The sequence below is a fragment of the Solanum lycopersicum genome, chromosome 12, assembly GCF_036512215.1.
Source record: "Solanum lycopersicum chromosome 12, SLM_r2.1".
Taxonomy (NCBI): Eukaryota; Viridiplantae; Streptophyta; class Magnoliopsida; order Solanales; family Solanaceae; genus Solanum; species Solanum lycopersicum.
The window spans coordinates 68,261,008-68,276,026 of record NC_090811.1 but is presented as its reverse complement, the minus strand read 5'-3'; the positions used below and the strand labels follow the sequence as shown (position 1 = coordinate 68,276,026).

The 15,019-nt window shown below is 30.7% G+C and overlaps 4 protein-coding genes across 6 annotated transcripts; 2 read left to right on the top strand and 2 right to left on the bottom strand.

Annotated features, from left to right (window-relative positions):
• Window positions 1–337: 337 nt before the first annotated feature.
• Window positions 338–5,341, top strand: LOC101256574 (xyloglucan endotransglucosylase protein 1). Of its 2 annotated transcripts, XM_019211509.2 has the most exons (4): window positions 338–463; window positions 3,434–3,650; window positions 3,853–4,046; window positions 4,779–5,337. In XM_019211509.2, the coding sequence occupies exons 1-4, from the start codon at window positions 393–395 to the stop codon at window positions 5,140–5,142; spliced, it is 846 nt and encodes a 281-aa protein (XP_019067054.1). In that variant the 5' UTR covers window positions 338–392; the 3' UTR covers window positions 5,143–5,337. The 2 variants fall into 2 exon arrangements, with proteins under 2 accessions (XP_019067054.1, XP_004252976.2); XM_004252928.5 differs by lacking the exon at window positions 338–463 and having other exon boundaries at window positions 3,266–3,650; window positions 4,779–5,341.
• Window positions 5,342–5,535: 194 nt separating this feature from the next.
• LOC101256859 (UDP-glycosyltransferase 75C1-like) lies at window positions 5,536–7,282 on the bottom strand. Its single transcript, XM_004252929.5, has one exon. It carries the CDS (start codon window positions 7,169–7,171, stop codon window positions 5,780–5,782), a length of 1,392 nt encoding a protein of 463 aa, XP_004252977.1. The 5' UTR covers window positions 7,172–7,282; the 3' UTR covers window positions 5,536–5,779.
• Window positions 7,283–7,792: 510 nt separating this feature from the next.
• On the bottom strand, window positions 7,793–10,171 carry LOC101257156 (UDP-glycosyltransferase 75C1-like). 2 transcript variants are annotated; one of them, XM_004252930.5, is made up of 2 exons: window positions 9,736–10,171; window positions 7,793–9,101 (listed from the first exon to the last, which is right to left on the bottom strand). In XM_004252930.5, the coding sequence occupies exons 1-2, from the start codon at window positions 10,099–10,101 to the stop codon at window positions 8,055–8,057; spliced, it is 1,413 nt and encodes a 470-aa protein (XP_004252978.1). In that variant the 5' UTR covers window positions 10,102–10,171; the 3' UTR covers window positions 7,793–8,054. The 2 variants fall into 2 exon arrangements, with proteins under 2 accessions (XP_004252978.1, XP_069148497.1); XM_069292396.1 differs by having other exon boundaries at window positions 9,667–10,169.
• A 1,281-nt stretch (window positions 10,172–11,452) lies between these two features.
• On the top strand, window positions 11,453–13,167 carry LOC101262706 (UDP-glycosyltransferase 75C1-like). The gene has a single exon (XM_004253117.5). It carries the CDS (start codon window positions 11,620–11,622, stop codon window positions 13,015–13,017), a length of 1,398 nt encoding a protein of 465 aa, XP_004253165.2. The 5' UTR covers window positions 11,453–11,619; the 3' UTR covers window positions 13,018–13,167.
• The last annotated feature ends 1,852 nt before the right edge of the window (window positions 13,168–15,019 follow it).

Genomic DNA, 15,019 nt, shown 5'->3' with positions numbered 1-15,019 from the left:
TACATAATTTTCAAGTCCTGTTTTAAGATTTAACACTAATAATGAATATTATGATAACATCAATTGCTATCTTTTAAGAATCGTATAAAGTCTGAAATAGACAAATAAAAATTAACTAAAAAAATATTCAACCTAAAAAAAATACAAATATTATTGTATATTATTTTAAATCATAATTTCAAAAATAAGAATATAATAATAAAAATATTACAATATATTTAAGCTCGTAAAATATAAAATTCTTCCTTGCTATAATGAAATTTGTGTCAAGTTAAACTACATCACTAAATTTTCTCCACCACTATTACAAAATCCCTATATAAATCCTTCCACTCTTCACTTCATCTCCCAAAAACAATTCCATCAAAAATTCAAAATCTCCAAAAAAAATTATGACAAAATCCACAAAAACAATTTCCCTTCTCATCACTCTCTTCATAATAACAACATTTTCTTCAACTCCATCAAAAATTCTTGGAAGAAAAGTTGGAGGAAGAACTCCAATCAAAGATGTGAAAACAAACAAAAAAATTCAAGAATTAGGAAAATATTGTGTGGAAGAGTACAACCATAGTTTAAAGAAGTACAATCACATAATGCAGAAGGACAATATTGAGTTCTTGAATTTTGTTGAGGTTTTAGAGGCAGAAACACAAATTGTTTCTGGGATTAAATATTACCTTAAAATCTCAACATTTACCTTGGGAATGGTGAAAATATTTGATGCTGAATTAGTGATAAAATCTTGGGAGAAAAAAAAAGAGTTGATTCACTTTTCACCTTTTAATTATGCTATTAATTAGGAATGTATTAGTAATGAAATAAAGTTTTGTAAACTTACTGTGGTTTTAATTAATCTAATTACAATCTTGTTTTGTTTATTTTTTCTTTTTAAGTTGTGTAATTTTAAGTACTTCTTCATCAGAAGTTCTGTTACTTATATATAGATTTTTTTTAATTTAGGAAAATGCACAAGTATCCTCTTAACATATGTTCAAAATATTATAGACACACGTATACTATACTAAGGTCTTATTACCTCCCTGAACTTATTTTATAAATAATTCTCTATCTCTTTTCGATCTACATGGCACTAATTTAAAAAATAAAGTCAACTAAAGTTGGACTCACAGAATAGTATTATGTAAGTCGAAAAGGGAAAAATTTATTAATAAAATAAGTTCAGAGGGCTATAAGATCTTAGTATAGTATAAGTGTGTTTCTGAGATTTCGGACATAGGTTGAGGAAATACTTGTGCATTATTTCAAAATAATATTAGTCGGATAGGGAATAATTAGTTGAAACATATACTTTTAACCTCTTTATTTATAAATATTTATAAATCTATCATGATTATATATATATATATATATATATATATATATATATTGAATACTAGCTATATTATGTTTATATCATGATTGTATATCCACTATAATTAAAGTTAAAGTTACTCTTTCTACTATAATTTCAAACAGATTTGGCAAATATTATGCTATTATAAGTATTGTTTCATACATATTTTGCATAGTACTAATATAAATTGAAGTAGTGGAAATTATCTCATGCAGAAATATAGACTAAAATTGTATATTTGAATCGAATATTGTATGCTTATTGCGAAAATTTATAAGTGAACTTACATATCCTATATATACATACTTGTAATGAAAATCATAAAAGGAACTTATCACACAAAAATCAAGTTAAAACAATATATATCCACTTACATAGGTAAAAGGACAAATTTTTTTTTTTAGGAATTTCACTAATTATTATCCGAGTAATTCGGGGTGAATTTAGAGGAATATTATCCGAGTAACTAAGGGCGAATCTAGAGGAAGCCGAGGATGTTCACCCGAATTTGGGTAGTCATTTGGGCTTGGCCCATGGTTTTGTTGAGGTGGCCCAAATTTGGGGTCACTTCTTTCATTGGGCCATGTTTTGTTGAGGATATTTAGGTCATTTGCACGTTTCTCTCTATTTTACGTGTGTTTTTTTATAAAAAATATACCATGAATAAATCGAGGTCAAAAGTTTAAATCCATTCCACCTTTAAAGTCATTCTTATAAAGGACCTTCTTATAAATAACATGATAAAATAGATGTAGATCAACCAAATACAAATAAAAATGCTTTCCGCCTTTCTCTGTCTTAACTAATTCAAATTTTTGCCTAATACAAAAAATTTCAATTTCCATTCGAATTCAAAATTTCTAGTTACGTAAAATCTCATCTAACAATATTTATCCAAAACATTATTATTTCCTTTTTCTTTTACTCATTACCCTTTATTGCTTTAATCAATGAACTTTTCCCTATTATATGTTAGCTCATAAAATGACAATAATTTTCTAGTGGTGAAAGTTGTTGGCCTTATCAACAAAGGTCATAAGAAACTTGCCAAACTAAATCCAAATAAATTGTACCAAAAGTATAAAATATTTGAAACAAAACCATATACTTCTTGCCCTTCATAACTCTTTTGATTTATGGTACTTTTTGTCATTATATTTTATCTTAGCTAGCTAGCTGGCTTATACACTCATTGGGGGGTGGGGGGTGGGGGTCCATAACAAATTTCAACAAGGACAAAATCATTGTTGGAAGTTCTATCTTCCCACACCCCCAACCATTTACTCGATGGTCAGAGATGAATTCAAAATTTAAATTCTCGCTTGATTTATTAGGTTAGTGATACATGTTTATACTATTTTATTGAATATTTAGCGCTTATATAAATGTGTCAACTAATTAGTGAAGGGTTCAACATGTTATGTGACGAAAAGATAACAACTTTAAATTATAGAAACAATCTCTACCACAAATACATGATAAAACTACATATAACATACTTTAATGTTAAGAGACGAAGTTATTATCTTATTATGATATCGAAGTCTGATCTATTCTTACTATTAAACTCTCGTTCATAATATTCACGCTCCAATTATCCAGATTAAATGTGATAAATATGTTAAGGTATCTCACATTTATTCAAGGAATGTGTCTTTTTCTTCCCACAACACCTACCCACCCTCCTAAATAACACACCAAGATCCTAAACCATCAAATGCCAAACAAATAAAGTCTCCATCATTTATGGTATATGCTTAGCTAGCACCAGTTGTTACTTTTACTACCCACCCCATACCCCCACCCCCCACCCCCAAAATCCAAAATTCAAAGAAGTTCACAAGCATTTTGTCCTCTCCTTTATAGCTCACCTCTATTCTATCCACTATAAATATTTGTCCACTTTAAACCCCATTTTCCCACACAAGTGTAAATCACAAAAACCCTAAATTCAATTTTTTTAAAAATTAATCAAAAACTTTTTCACTTCTATCTATTGCTAGAAAAAAAAATGGAATTTTCCCATTATGAGTTACCAAAAGTGTTGTTTATTTTTTTAGTCTTTATGAATTCTTGCATGTTTTCTTGTGGTGGAAATTTCATCCAAGAATTTGACTTTAATTGGGGTGGCAATAGAGTCAAGATTTTCAATGGAGGCCAAATTCTTTCTTTGTCTATGGACAAATTCTCTGGCTCTGGTTTTCAATCCAAAAAAGATTATCTTTTTGGGAGAATCGACATGCAACTCAAACTCGTTACCGGAAATTCTGCTGGCACTGTCACATCATACTATGTAATTCTTTTTGTAATAACATTGCTTGTCTGAATACTTCGTTACCATGATAAAATGTTGTTATAGAAAACAAAACCATATAACATAACGTGACATGAAAAATGTCTTTGATCGTTATTATAAAATGTTGTTATAGATGATGATTGTTATGCAGACAAACAAAAGAACAATTTCTAACATTTTATTTGGATTATTTTTTCAGCTATCTTCTAAAGGACCAACTCATGATGAAATTGATTTTGAGTTCTTAGGAAATGTTAGTGGTGAACCATATATTCTTCATACAAATGTGTTTAGCCAAGGCAAAGGAGACAAAGAGCAGCAATTTTACCTATGGTTTGATCCTACCAAGAACTTCCACACCTACTCAATCATATGGAAACCACAACACATCATGTAAGAACAAACTTATTATATATACATATCCAAAATTTAATTCCATTTTACGCTTCTCTACCTAAATCACTATATGTTATCATAGGCAAATTCAGAATTTGAAGTAATTAAACGTGTTTAGAATTTAATCTTCTTATTCATATACACACATAAGCATCAATTGTTTCATTTTATGTGTCAATATTAGTACTATTTGGGGTGTTTAAGAGTTTTTCTTTTTTGTGATTCAAATTATATTTTACTAACTATTATGTCTTGTGTAGTTTTTTTTTTTTTAATATAGTCTCCAAATACATAACTTTTATTTAAATGAAGTTAAAGAATTTATGTCTATTTCGATGTTATTCGGACTTTCTAAATAAATTATTGCATTTGCACACGTATCAATGTTCGAGTAACATAACCAAATTCTTATAAAAAAAATTAAGGTGTTTGACGCTCGTACGCTTCTACACTGTCACCTAAAATGAAACAGAAGGACTATATGTGAGTGTATATCAACCTTTTTTTTTCTTTTCATATGATAGCTAGTTCGAGGACTCAACTAATACTTATTATCTTAAAAAGTCATTTTTTTTTGTTCAAGAAAAGTGATTACCTAAGATAATACACTAACTTAATTCTAACAGAGCATAATGAGTTCAGTTGAACCAACGAAACTGTTCTAACTCCTATTATGTGCATGGGCTAATCATTACTCATTGTTTATTTGGATTAATTATTTTTTTTTAGTTTCTTGGTGGACAACACTCCAATTAGAGTATTCAAGAATGCAGAATCACTTGGTGTTCCATTTCCCAAGAACCAACCAATGAAAATTTACTCAAGTCTATGGAATGCTGATGATTGGGCTACAAGAGGTGGACTAGTGAAAACTGATTGGTCAAAAGCACCATTCACAGCTTATTACAGAAATTTCTATGCACAAAAATTTAACAAATCTCAATTTTTAGATGCAAAATGGCAAAATCAAGAACTTGATGCTAATGGAAGAAGAAGACTTAGATGGGTTCAAAGGAATTATATGATTTATAATTATTGCACTGATTATAAAAGATTTCCTCAAGGGTTTCCTCTAGAATGTAGAAAATTTTGAGTTTGAACGGTTACGTTGCTCGGTCTCTACAAAAATGTTGTCGCGCCTATGCCAGATGCTTGCTATTTGACATGTGATTGATGACTTTTTTTTTGAAGAGTTCGAGCAACTTAGATTCAAATTATGACTTGTACTATAACAATATCTTATGCCTACTAAAAGTTTTTTCATATAATAAGAGGCAGATTCAGGATTTGAACTTTATGTGTTTGAAATATAAGTGAATTCACTTATTATTGATTTACCGGATTCAAAATTTAGTATTTGTGCATATTTAATAGATTTCTCGACAAATATATTAAGTCTAAGTTACTAAGTTCGGTTGAACCGTACTTTTAAATCTCACCACCAACCAACCAAAAAAAGAACAGAAAGAAAGCAGACTACAGAGTATTTACACAAGTTTCAAATTAAGCTAGACTTGCACCATAACATGTCATGGTTTATTATTTTTATTCCAAACATGTAACTATTTATTTATAAAAATCGACTGTATCACTTGATATCAAATGCCTTGGTGGGAAGAATCACTTGATACCTGAGTTGGTGAAATAGTCGTGGGATGTCCAAGATGGCCAAACGGATGCATCAACATTTTTGGAGACTCTGAGTAACGTAAATTGGCCTTACAAATGATTTATTCCCCAAGCAAAATCTCATTAACGTAAGCCTTGAGATTGACATTAGATGAACCATTTTCTTTCATAGCATCCTTAGCTAAATCCCTCCATTTCTTAGCATTTTTTCTTATTTCATCCCCTTTTTCCCCATCTCCCACCACAATCTCCATACACCTCGCGAACTCATTCCTCTCGATAACACCTTCATCGTTGGCGTTCACTCTAACTCCCGTCTTCCAAACATCTTGAATAAGCTTCGCATTACTTAATTGATCGATCCAAAGAGGACACGCCACGACAGGAACCCCCGAAGCCAAACTCTCCATACTCGAATTCCATCCACAGTGAGTCAAGAAGCACGCCAACGAAGGGTGTTGTAGAACCTCCACTTGTGAACACCAATCCACTGTTTTCCCTAACTCTTCCAACTCCTCTTTGCAACTCAACTTTTCAAATGGCTTTTCGCCATTCGCCCCCTCTCTAATTATCCACAAAAATGGCCTTTTACACAAAACTAAACCATGAGCAATCTCCTCCATGAGTTGATTTGGTATCTGAGAATAACTACCAAATGCTATGTAAATTACCGATTCTTTAGCCTTAGAATCCAACCAATCCATATACTTATCGAGACTTCGTCTCATATCAACTCCAAATGAAGTATCAGAAGAATCATTTCCATCAAGAAAAGCCGAAGGAATCAAAGGGCCAATTCCGGATATAGTAACACTCTCTATAACATTCACAGCATCAAATTCCAAAGCATCGAAAGTGTTCACAAGAACTTTTTGGTTAGTCTCACTCTTTAGCAACTCAACATGTTCTTTCATGGCAAGTAATGTCCAATCATTCGAATCATTGAACAAGATAGAAGGGAAATCACGACGAGACAACAAAGGCAGTCCAGGAAGCTCAAAAGATTGATCTTTTGAACAATTCTTGATAGAATCCTCATAACCATTGAAAAAATAGTAGTAAATATTCAAGACTGAGGCTGGTTGAATCCAAAGAAACGTCGATGGAACGTTGATTTTCTTGGCTAATAAACCAATCCAGGCAGTTAACGTCGTGTAGATGATACGTTTAAAAGGGCAGCCCTGTTTTGCCCTGTCTTCGACTAAATTCGTGACAAACTCAGTACCATGAGTCCTCAATGAAGCATTGAACTCATGGATTCTGTTCATGGGACCTTTGAAGTTGCCATCATAACCATCAGAGAAAGGAGCAAATGTTAATCCTTGTATGGTTGGAAGATTCGAGATTCGATTAAAAGCTGTTAGGCTTGTTGAGAATGTGACATTTACACCTAATTTGATCAAATTCTTGGAAAATTGAATACATGGATTGATATTTCCTTGTCCGGTAAACGAAACAACAAGAACATGACAATCATCATTCAAAGATGCCATTTTTTCGAGGTAAATAAGAATGATGGAAATGAAACAAATACGAACATGAAAATCATCTTTAATTCTTTGAGAGTTTAGAAGATAATGAATGAGTGGACAACATCCAATTTTCTGTTAATTGTACTGATGGCGTAGGGGACCAATTTATGTGTGTAGTAACCTATATTGCTTCGACTCTTCAAAAATGTCAATAGGTGCATGTTGGATATTAAAAAGCAGTGCATTTTTGGAGAATTCGACAACAAATGCAACAACATTTTTGGAGTGTTCAAAACAACAGTAATTGATCTTGTTCTTATGAAATACATAATAATTCTTTGAATTTAATGTTTAAGTGCAGGAAATTGAGATAACATGTCTGTGAATATCGAGGGATTTGAAGGAATGTATAGGATAGGATATCTTCACCCTTAATCAGAAGTCTCAAGTTCGAGTTTTAAGAATGGAGAAAATCCTTGAATACACCTTTGATAAAGAGAGCTTTCGCCTTTAATAGATCATACGTGACATGAATCTGAATTAGTTAGACTAGTGAATTTCAGATATTAGATAGTTCAAATTGGATTACAAAATCAAATCTCCGCATCTATGAAGTGTGATGCTCAAGAACGTTACTATAACTTGTCATGAATCTTTCAAATTGGATTTTATTAGAAAAGTTGAAGGCACAATAATAAGATAGAAATAAAAAGAACACTTAACTATCCTATGTTGCTCAAAACTTTCCTATGTTGTCTCACTCATGTCGTATCTTCCAAAAAAAATGCACTACTTTTGAAGGATCCAACATGCAGTTGTCAACGTTTTTCAAAAGTCCGAGCAACAGAGAAGCTATCTCATCTTATTCTTAACAAATAATAAGCAAATGATACAAAGTCACATATCAATAACCTTTGGCAACTTCATCAATAAAAGCCTTTAAATTCTTGTGTGAAGATCCACCTTCTTTCACAGCTTCTCTAGCCAATTCTTTCCATTTTTTCGCGTTTTTTCTCATTTCTTCCCCTTTTACCCCTCCATCCATAACACATTCAATACACCTTTTCAATTCTTCACTCTCAACAATACCATCTTCATTCACATTCACTCTAACTCCACTCTTCCACACATCTTCAATTTGCTTAGCATTTGTCATTTGATCGGTCCATTGAGGAAAAGCCACGACAGGTACTCCACAAGCTAAGCTCTCCAGAGCTGAATTCCATCCACAGTGTGAAACAAAACATCCTAAAGACGGATGTCTCAAAACTTCGAGTTGTGAACACCATGGTACAATTTTTCCTATTTTCTCCAACTCTTCAATACAACCAATTACATTTTTCTCATTTTCTTTGTTTTTTTCATCTTGTTTTATAATCCATAAAAATGGTCTCCCTATACCTATCAACCCTTTTGATATCTCCTCCATTTGGCTTATTGATGGATTCATTAAACTCCCAAATGATATATAAACAACAGATGAATTTTCCTTTGTGTTTAACCATTCTATATAGTCATTTGACTTGTCAAAAAGATCAGCACCAAAACAAGAATCTAAAGGGTCATTTCCATCTAAAAATGCACTAGGTATTAATGGTCCAATTCCATAAAATTTGTAATTTTCAATTGCTTTTAATGCATGTGGCTCTAATTCATCAAATGTATTCACAAGAATTTTTGGATTAATTTCAGAATCTAATGTGTTTATTAATTCTTTGAAAGGTGGAAGTGCAACTCTAAGGCTTCCTTTAGCATTTGATGGAAGTAAAAATGAAGGAAGATCTTTAGTTTTTAATTGTGGAAGGTGAGGAAGTTGAATGGACCAATTTGGATCATTTGATTCATTAGACATTTCTTTTTCATATCCATGAAAGTTGAAATAATATATGTCTAAGATTGTAGCTGGTTGACTCCAAAGAAGAGCTGAAGGAATGTTGACTTCACGTGCGACCTGTTCAGACATAATATTATTAAAATAATTCAACATTACATATAGAAGGACGTGTTTAGCCCATGAAAATGAAACAAAGTCGAAAACATATAGGGAGACATGCTAAAAGTTGAGACATAATATAATTAAAATAATTTAACATTACATATAGAAGGACGTGTTTAGCCCACTAGAACACGTAGGGGAACATGCTAAAAGTTGAGACATAATGAAAATAAGGGATAATAGTACTTTTGGTACATAGTTCTTAGTAATAATATATTTGACTAATCGAATATATTTAACTTTTAAATAATAAAAATGTCTTTTTTTTCCCCTTTAGCTAGGAAATATATTATATTTAAACTATTTTTAAAAGTAAATTTGATAATTACAAACTTAACATAACACATGAGTAATAAAATAGCATAGCGATTTATAATTTCAATTAATCGAAAGTTCAATATTCAACATAGTCATGTCATATAAGGATCAAAAATAAAAAATTTACTTATAACCGAGAGACTCAAAGTACTATTATTCGTATATATAATCAAGAATGTGCTGATAGGAGATAGTAGATAACCTGTGAAAATAGTCGAGATGTGTGGAGACAGACCGAACGCACTAAGTAATAATCAAGAAGGAAAATTACCTCTGCTGCCCAAGGAAGAAAAATGGAGTAAAGTAGGCAAGTTATAGGACTCCCATTTTCAGAACAATTGATGATAATATTTTTGACAGTTTGACTTCCACATTTTCTAAGTTGTGACATATAAAATACAGGATCTTTTGAATGATCAAATCCATCATCAAATCCATCAGAAAATGGAACAAAATTCATTAACCCCTTTGGAAAATTATCAATGGATTTTTTTTCATCCATAAGTCTTTGTGCATAAATACTTGTAGAAAATGTCACTTGTATGCCATTTTTTACAAGATTTTTAGCAAATTGTAGTGCTGGATTAATATGACCTTGTGCTGGAAATGTTGTTACAATAACATGAGGCTTCATCATTATTTTTTGGAAAAAAAATAAACTTGCTATTATTTTTATTGGTTTTGTATTTTTGATGGATAGTTGATTTGCTCATATAATATATATATATATATATATATATAACACATAAACATAATATTGTGTGGGGGGTGGCACATTTGTACGTGGAATGGGGAGTGCAACTACCATTAGATTGGAGAGTACAAAGGGATCATTTTATGTGTCATAAATGACAAGTGATGGGACTTAAATTTGGTCGGATTTTGATACATCGTGTTTCGATTTTAAATATATTACGTAATTTCTTAATATATTTCATCTCGATTTTAAATACATCAATCGACGTCTCGATATATCGTGTATATTTATATACATCGAGTAAAGTGATATATCTGATCGATTCAAAAGCAGAACACATATTCAGTATACATAATAATCACTCTTATTATACTAATTCTTAACCTAACTTCTACACATTATATTATCAATTCATTTATATGTAATACAAGATCAGCTTCATTCACTTGCACCTTTATTCCTGTTTTTTTCACATAGAAGCAGAATTTAAAATTAAAATTTGATAAGTTTAATATTTAATGTTGAGATCTTTAATTTATATATATAGTGTAATTCTTCGACGTAAGAGTGAGTATTGGCCGTCCCCCTCTATGAGAACAAGTTCTCTACTAAGTGACAAACTAGAACAGCTAGATCTTGTTAGTTATTGAGAAAACCAAAGATAAATATGTATATATGCATCAAACAAGATTCTAACTAGCTTAAAAGTCTTTATAAAGAACAAATAAATTAGACAATATAGTTCTTACCATTAATCGATAAAAACAAAGATTATTTTTTCGACTTTACTTGATTTCCGGTTTGATTTTATCTTTTCGATTCGATTTTATCTTTTCGATTCGATTTTATACGTTTCTTGTACAAATTTGTGTGCATATATACATCAAGACAGCTTGTCAGAATATTATACTGGATATATAAAGATTGAAATATTATTTATGTATGTATTGTAGATTCTGAATTTTATTTGCTTCTTTCATTCACGTGTTTACTTCTATATTCTGAATCCTCTTTGAGGATATATGGATTGAATTAAAAATTGGTTAAATATATTTTTAAATCGGTTTTTGACTTTTAAAAGTGTTTGAAAAATATAAAAAATTACTTAAAATAAGTTAGGAAGCGTTTGGCAAAATCAAAATGACTTAAATTAAATCAAAAATCAAAAGCAAATCTCCCTCTACTTTTTATTTATTTTAATTAAAAATCATTTCAGTCAATCCAAACGAGTTTAAACACTCCATTATGCACTAAATCTTTTAGCCCAAAAGTATTTATATTTTAGTCAAAAGTAATATTAATTTTATCATTAATTATATTTATTAATTTAATGTACACACTCGACTAGTGGACTTTTTACCTTTTGACACCCCCTATATATATATATGTATAACATCTCATAAATTTCACAATCATAAAATTTGAACCCACTTAATTATCATATTATATTAATCAAACATGAATAAACAACATTTCCTTGTTATTTCTTTGCCTGCACAAGGCCACATAAACCCCACTCTCCAACTAGCCAAAAACCTAGCACGCGCCGGTGCACGCGCCACCTTCATCACGACCGTTTACGGCCTTAGTCGAATGAACAACCTTCCAACACAAGACGGGCTATTCTATTCCTCGTTCTCCGATGGGTGCGACGATGACTCTTGGATGAATTCGAACAGCACAGTCGATTATTTCATGAACGATTTAAAGATAAACGGATCGAAAAACCTCAGAGATCTCGTTCGAAAATTTTCCGAGGAGGGTCACCCCGTTACGTTCTTGGTCTACACAATTCTCTTGCCGTGGGTTGCGGTGGTGGCGCGTGAGATACACGTGCCGTCAGCTTTTCTTGTCATTCAATGTGGTACTGCTTTTGCAATTTATTACCATTTGTTAAATTCCACTAACGGAGTTTATAGTAACTCCTCTAGCGATTTTACGGTTATGCCCTCCTTTCCAATTGAAATTCCGGAATTGCCCTTATTTTCATGCAATGATATTCCTACTATAGTTTTACCTAATAATCATCTTTCTTCAATCATGATACCTATTTTGAGAGAACACATACAAAATCTTGAAAATGATCCAAATTCTTATGTACTCATCAACACGTTCAACGCGTTAGAAGAAAAATCCATGAGAGTTATCGATAAATTCAGGTTGTTTTCGATAGGCCCTTTGGTTCCCTCAGCTTTTTCTGACGGAAATGACCCTAAGGACAAGTCATTTGGATGTGAATTATTTGATAAACCCGAAAAAAACTATCATCAATGGTTGGATTCGAGACATGAGGGCTCTGTTGTGTATGTATCGTTCGGGAGCTTAGCCGTGTTAAAGAAAGAACAAGAGAGAGAAATTTTACGCGGATTATTAGAAAGTGAAAGGCCTTTTTTATGGACGAGGAGAAAAGGGGAAGACGAAGGAAAAAAGAAGAATCTTGAATGTGACGATGTCATAACAGATGAAAAATTAGGTTTAATTGTGCCATGGTGTTCACAAATGGAGGTACTATGTCATAAGTCGATAGGGTGTTTTGTTACACACTGTGGATGGAATTCGACTCTAGAAAGTCTGGTGAGTGGGGTACCTATTGTGGGGTATCCACAATTTTCTGACCAAACAACAAATGCCAAAATGTTGGAGGAAGTTTGGGGAATTGGAGTTAGAGTAAAAGAAGTGGAAGGACTTGTAAAAAAAGAAGAGTTAAAGAGGTGTTTGGGAATTTTAATGGAAAATGGAGAAAAAGGGGAAGAAATTAAAAAGAATGTGAAGAAATGGAGAAATTTGGCTTTGGATGCTTTGAAAATTGGAGGTTCTTCACATGACAATATCAAGAAATTCATAGAGGGTTTGTAATATTATAATACAAGGTTTCGTTTGGCTCGAATATAAGTTATGTCGGAATAAGTCCTACTGGATTAGTTATGTTGGGATCAGTTTGGTTCATCGTATTCAAACTTGTATTCATTACATAATTTCTAAGAATAAATTGTTAGTTTACCAAAATACCCTCCATATTATTTAATTTTTCTTATCTTTTACATTTTTTCGAAGGCTTTAGTTATTTATTCTTAAATATTCAAAAATATAGAAGACATATGCAAATTTATAATTAGAAAACTTATTTAAATCTCAAAATTCAAAAATATCATATAAATTATAATGTATATTCAAATTAATCGGAGTCAGATAACACCGGACACTAGGCGAAATAAAAAAAAAAACAAAGGACCAAAGTGGATAACTTCCAAATGGAAACTGTATGATTCTTGGGCATTAATAAATTAAAATAAATATATAAAAATAAGATAATAATTAATAATATTAGTAAAAACAACTAACCCCTTAATTGACGGAACAATATCTTTATCAAAATGCCTCAAAAATTGACTTTGCAATTTATAAAATCCACACGTTAGATTATTTAGCATAATTTATATTTATAGGAGATAAAAAAATTAGCTCGAACCGAATAAATTTGATTTAAATTTTGTGTTTGTTAAATTTTTTTAGTGAATATACATTGAACTTAAAAATTAATGTGGTATTCAAAATTCATAAGGTTCAAATTCTCATTCCGTGCCCTTGTCATTTATAATAAGCAAGGGCAGAGCGAAGTATGGCCGAACTGAAGAGGGTTCATCGATAAAAAATTATGTTGTTATATGTGTTTGAAATTATTTTTATATATGTAAAGTAAGTGTTAAAGTTTCTTTCGATTTTTTTGTGTATTAACTTTTTTCGTAAATTAAACTCTATTAATAAAAATGCTAACTCCGTCACTTCGGTTATAAGTTATGCCCACTTGATGTTTCATTTGGTTTTTAACTAAAATATAACACGTTAACGTGTGGAAAATATGAAGCGTGATACTTTGTCAAAAACTTCTTAATCAATAATTACTCCAAATTAAACTAACATTATATTATTTTATAAGGTAATTAGGCCCATTTGATAAACGAGTTCAATTTCTACACTTATATTGTGATGTTTGGACGGTTGTTACGTATTGTTTTATTATATATTATATTATATTATTTATCATATTGTGTTATACCGTATTGTATCGTATTGTACTTTATTGAGTATAATATGTGAATATATTGTGTCCTATTGTATTGCTTTATTAAGTATAATAATTTGAATATATTGTATCGTTCTATATCGTTACATAATGTTATACATCAATAATTTGAATGATAAATCTACAAAAAAGGTAAAGTTACTATTAAAAAGTAGGATAAATAATAAATTATGAATTATTAAATAATAAGTAAAAACATCGTGAAAAAAATATTAAATAATAACGCGATCATACCAAATCAATTGTTATGCATATATAGCTATCTTGAAGGTAGCTATATTCGTACGCGATTACATGATAATGTAATTATTTTCTTTATTTTCCTTAATTTTTATTTAACTATTAAAAGTAGTAACTATTTTTTTACATTTATTTTCTTTTGTCAAACTAAACAAAGGAAGTAATTAAAAAAAATATACGAACACTATTTTTTTAATTCTTTTTTTTTCTTCCTTTCTTTAGTTTTCATACATAAGCCAAAAGTACGATAGTCACTCCTATTTAATTTGTATTCTCATAATTAGGAATACGAATATTTTAAAATCAGATAAAATATTCTTTTAAAAAAAAATATGCATGTTCGAATTTATTTTTCTAGACTTACGATAAAAGCATAGTCATTCAAATTCTAATAATATGTAAGCGTATAAATACAGTTCTTTGCTCTTAATTAAAAGCTTCAAATTATTTTGTAATAAAAAAGAAAAACATAGTAGGGCACACTTTCTCATTAATGGTCTTACTTACCTCGTGGTAACTGATATATATTCGAAC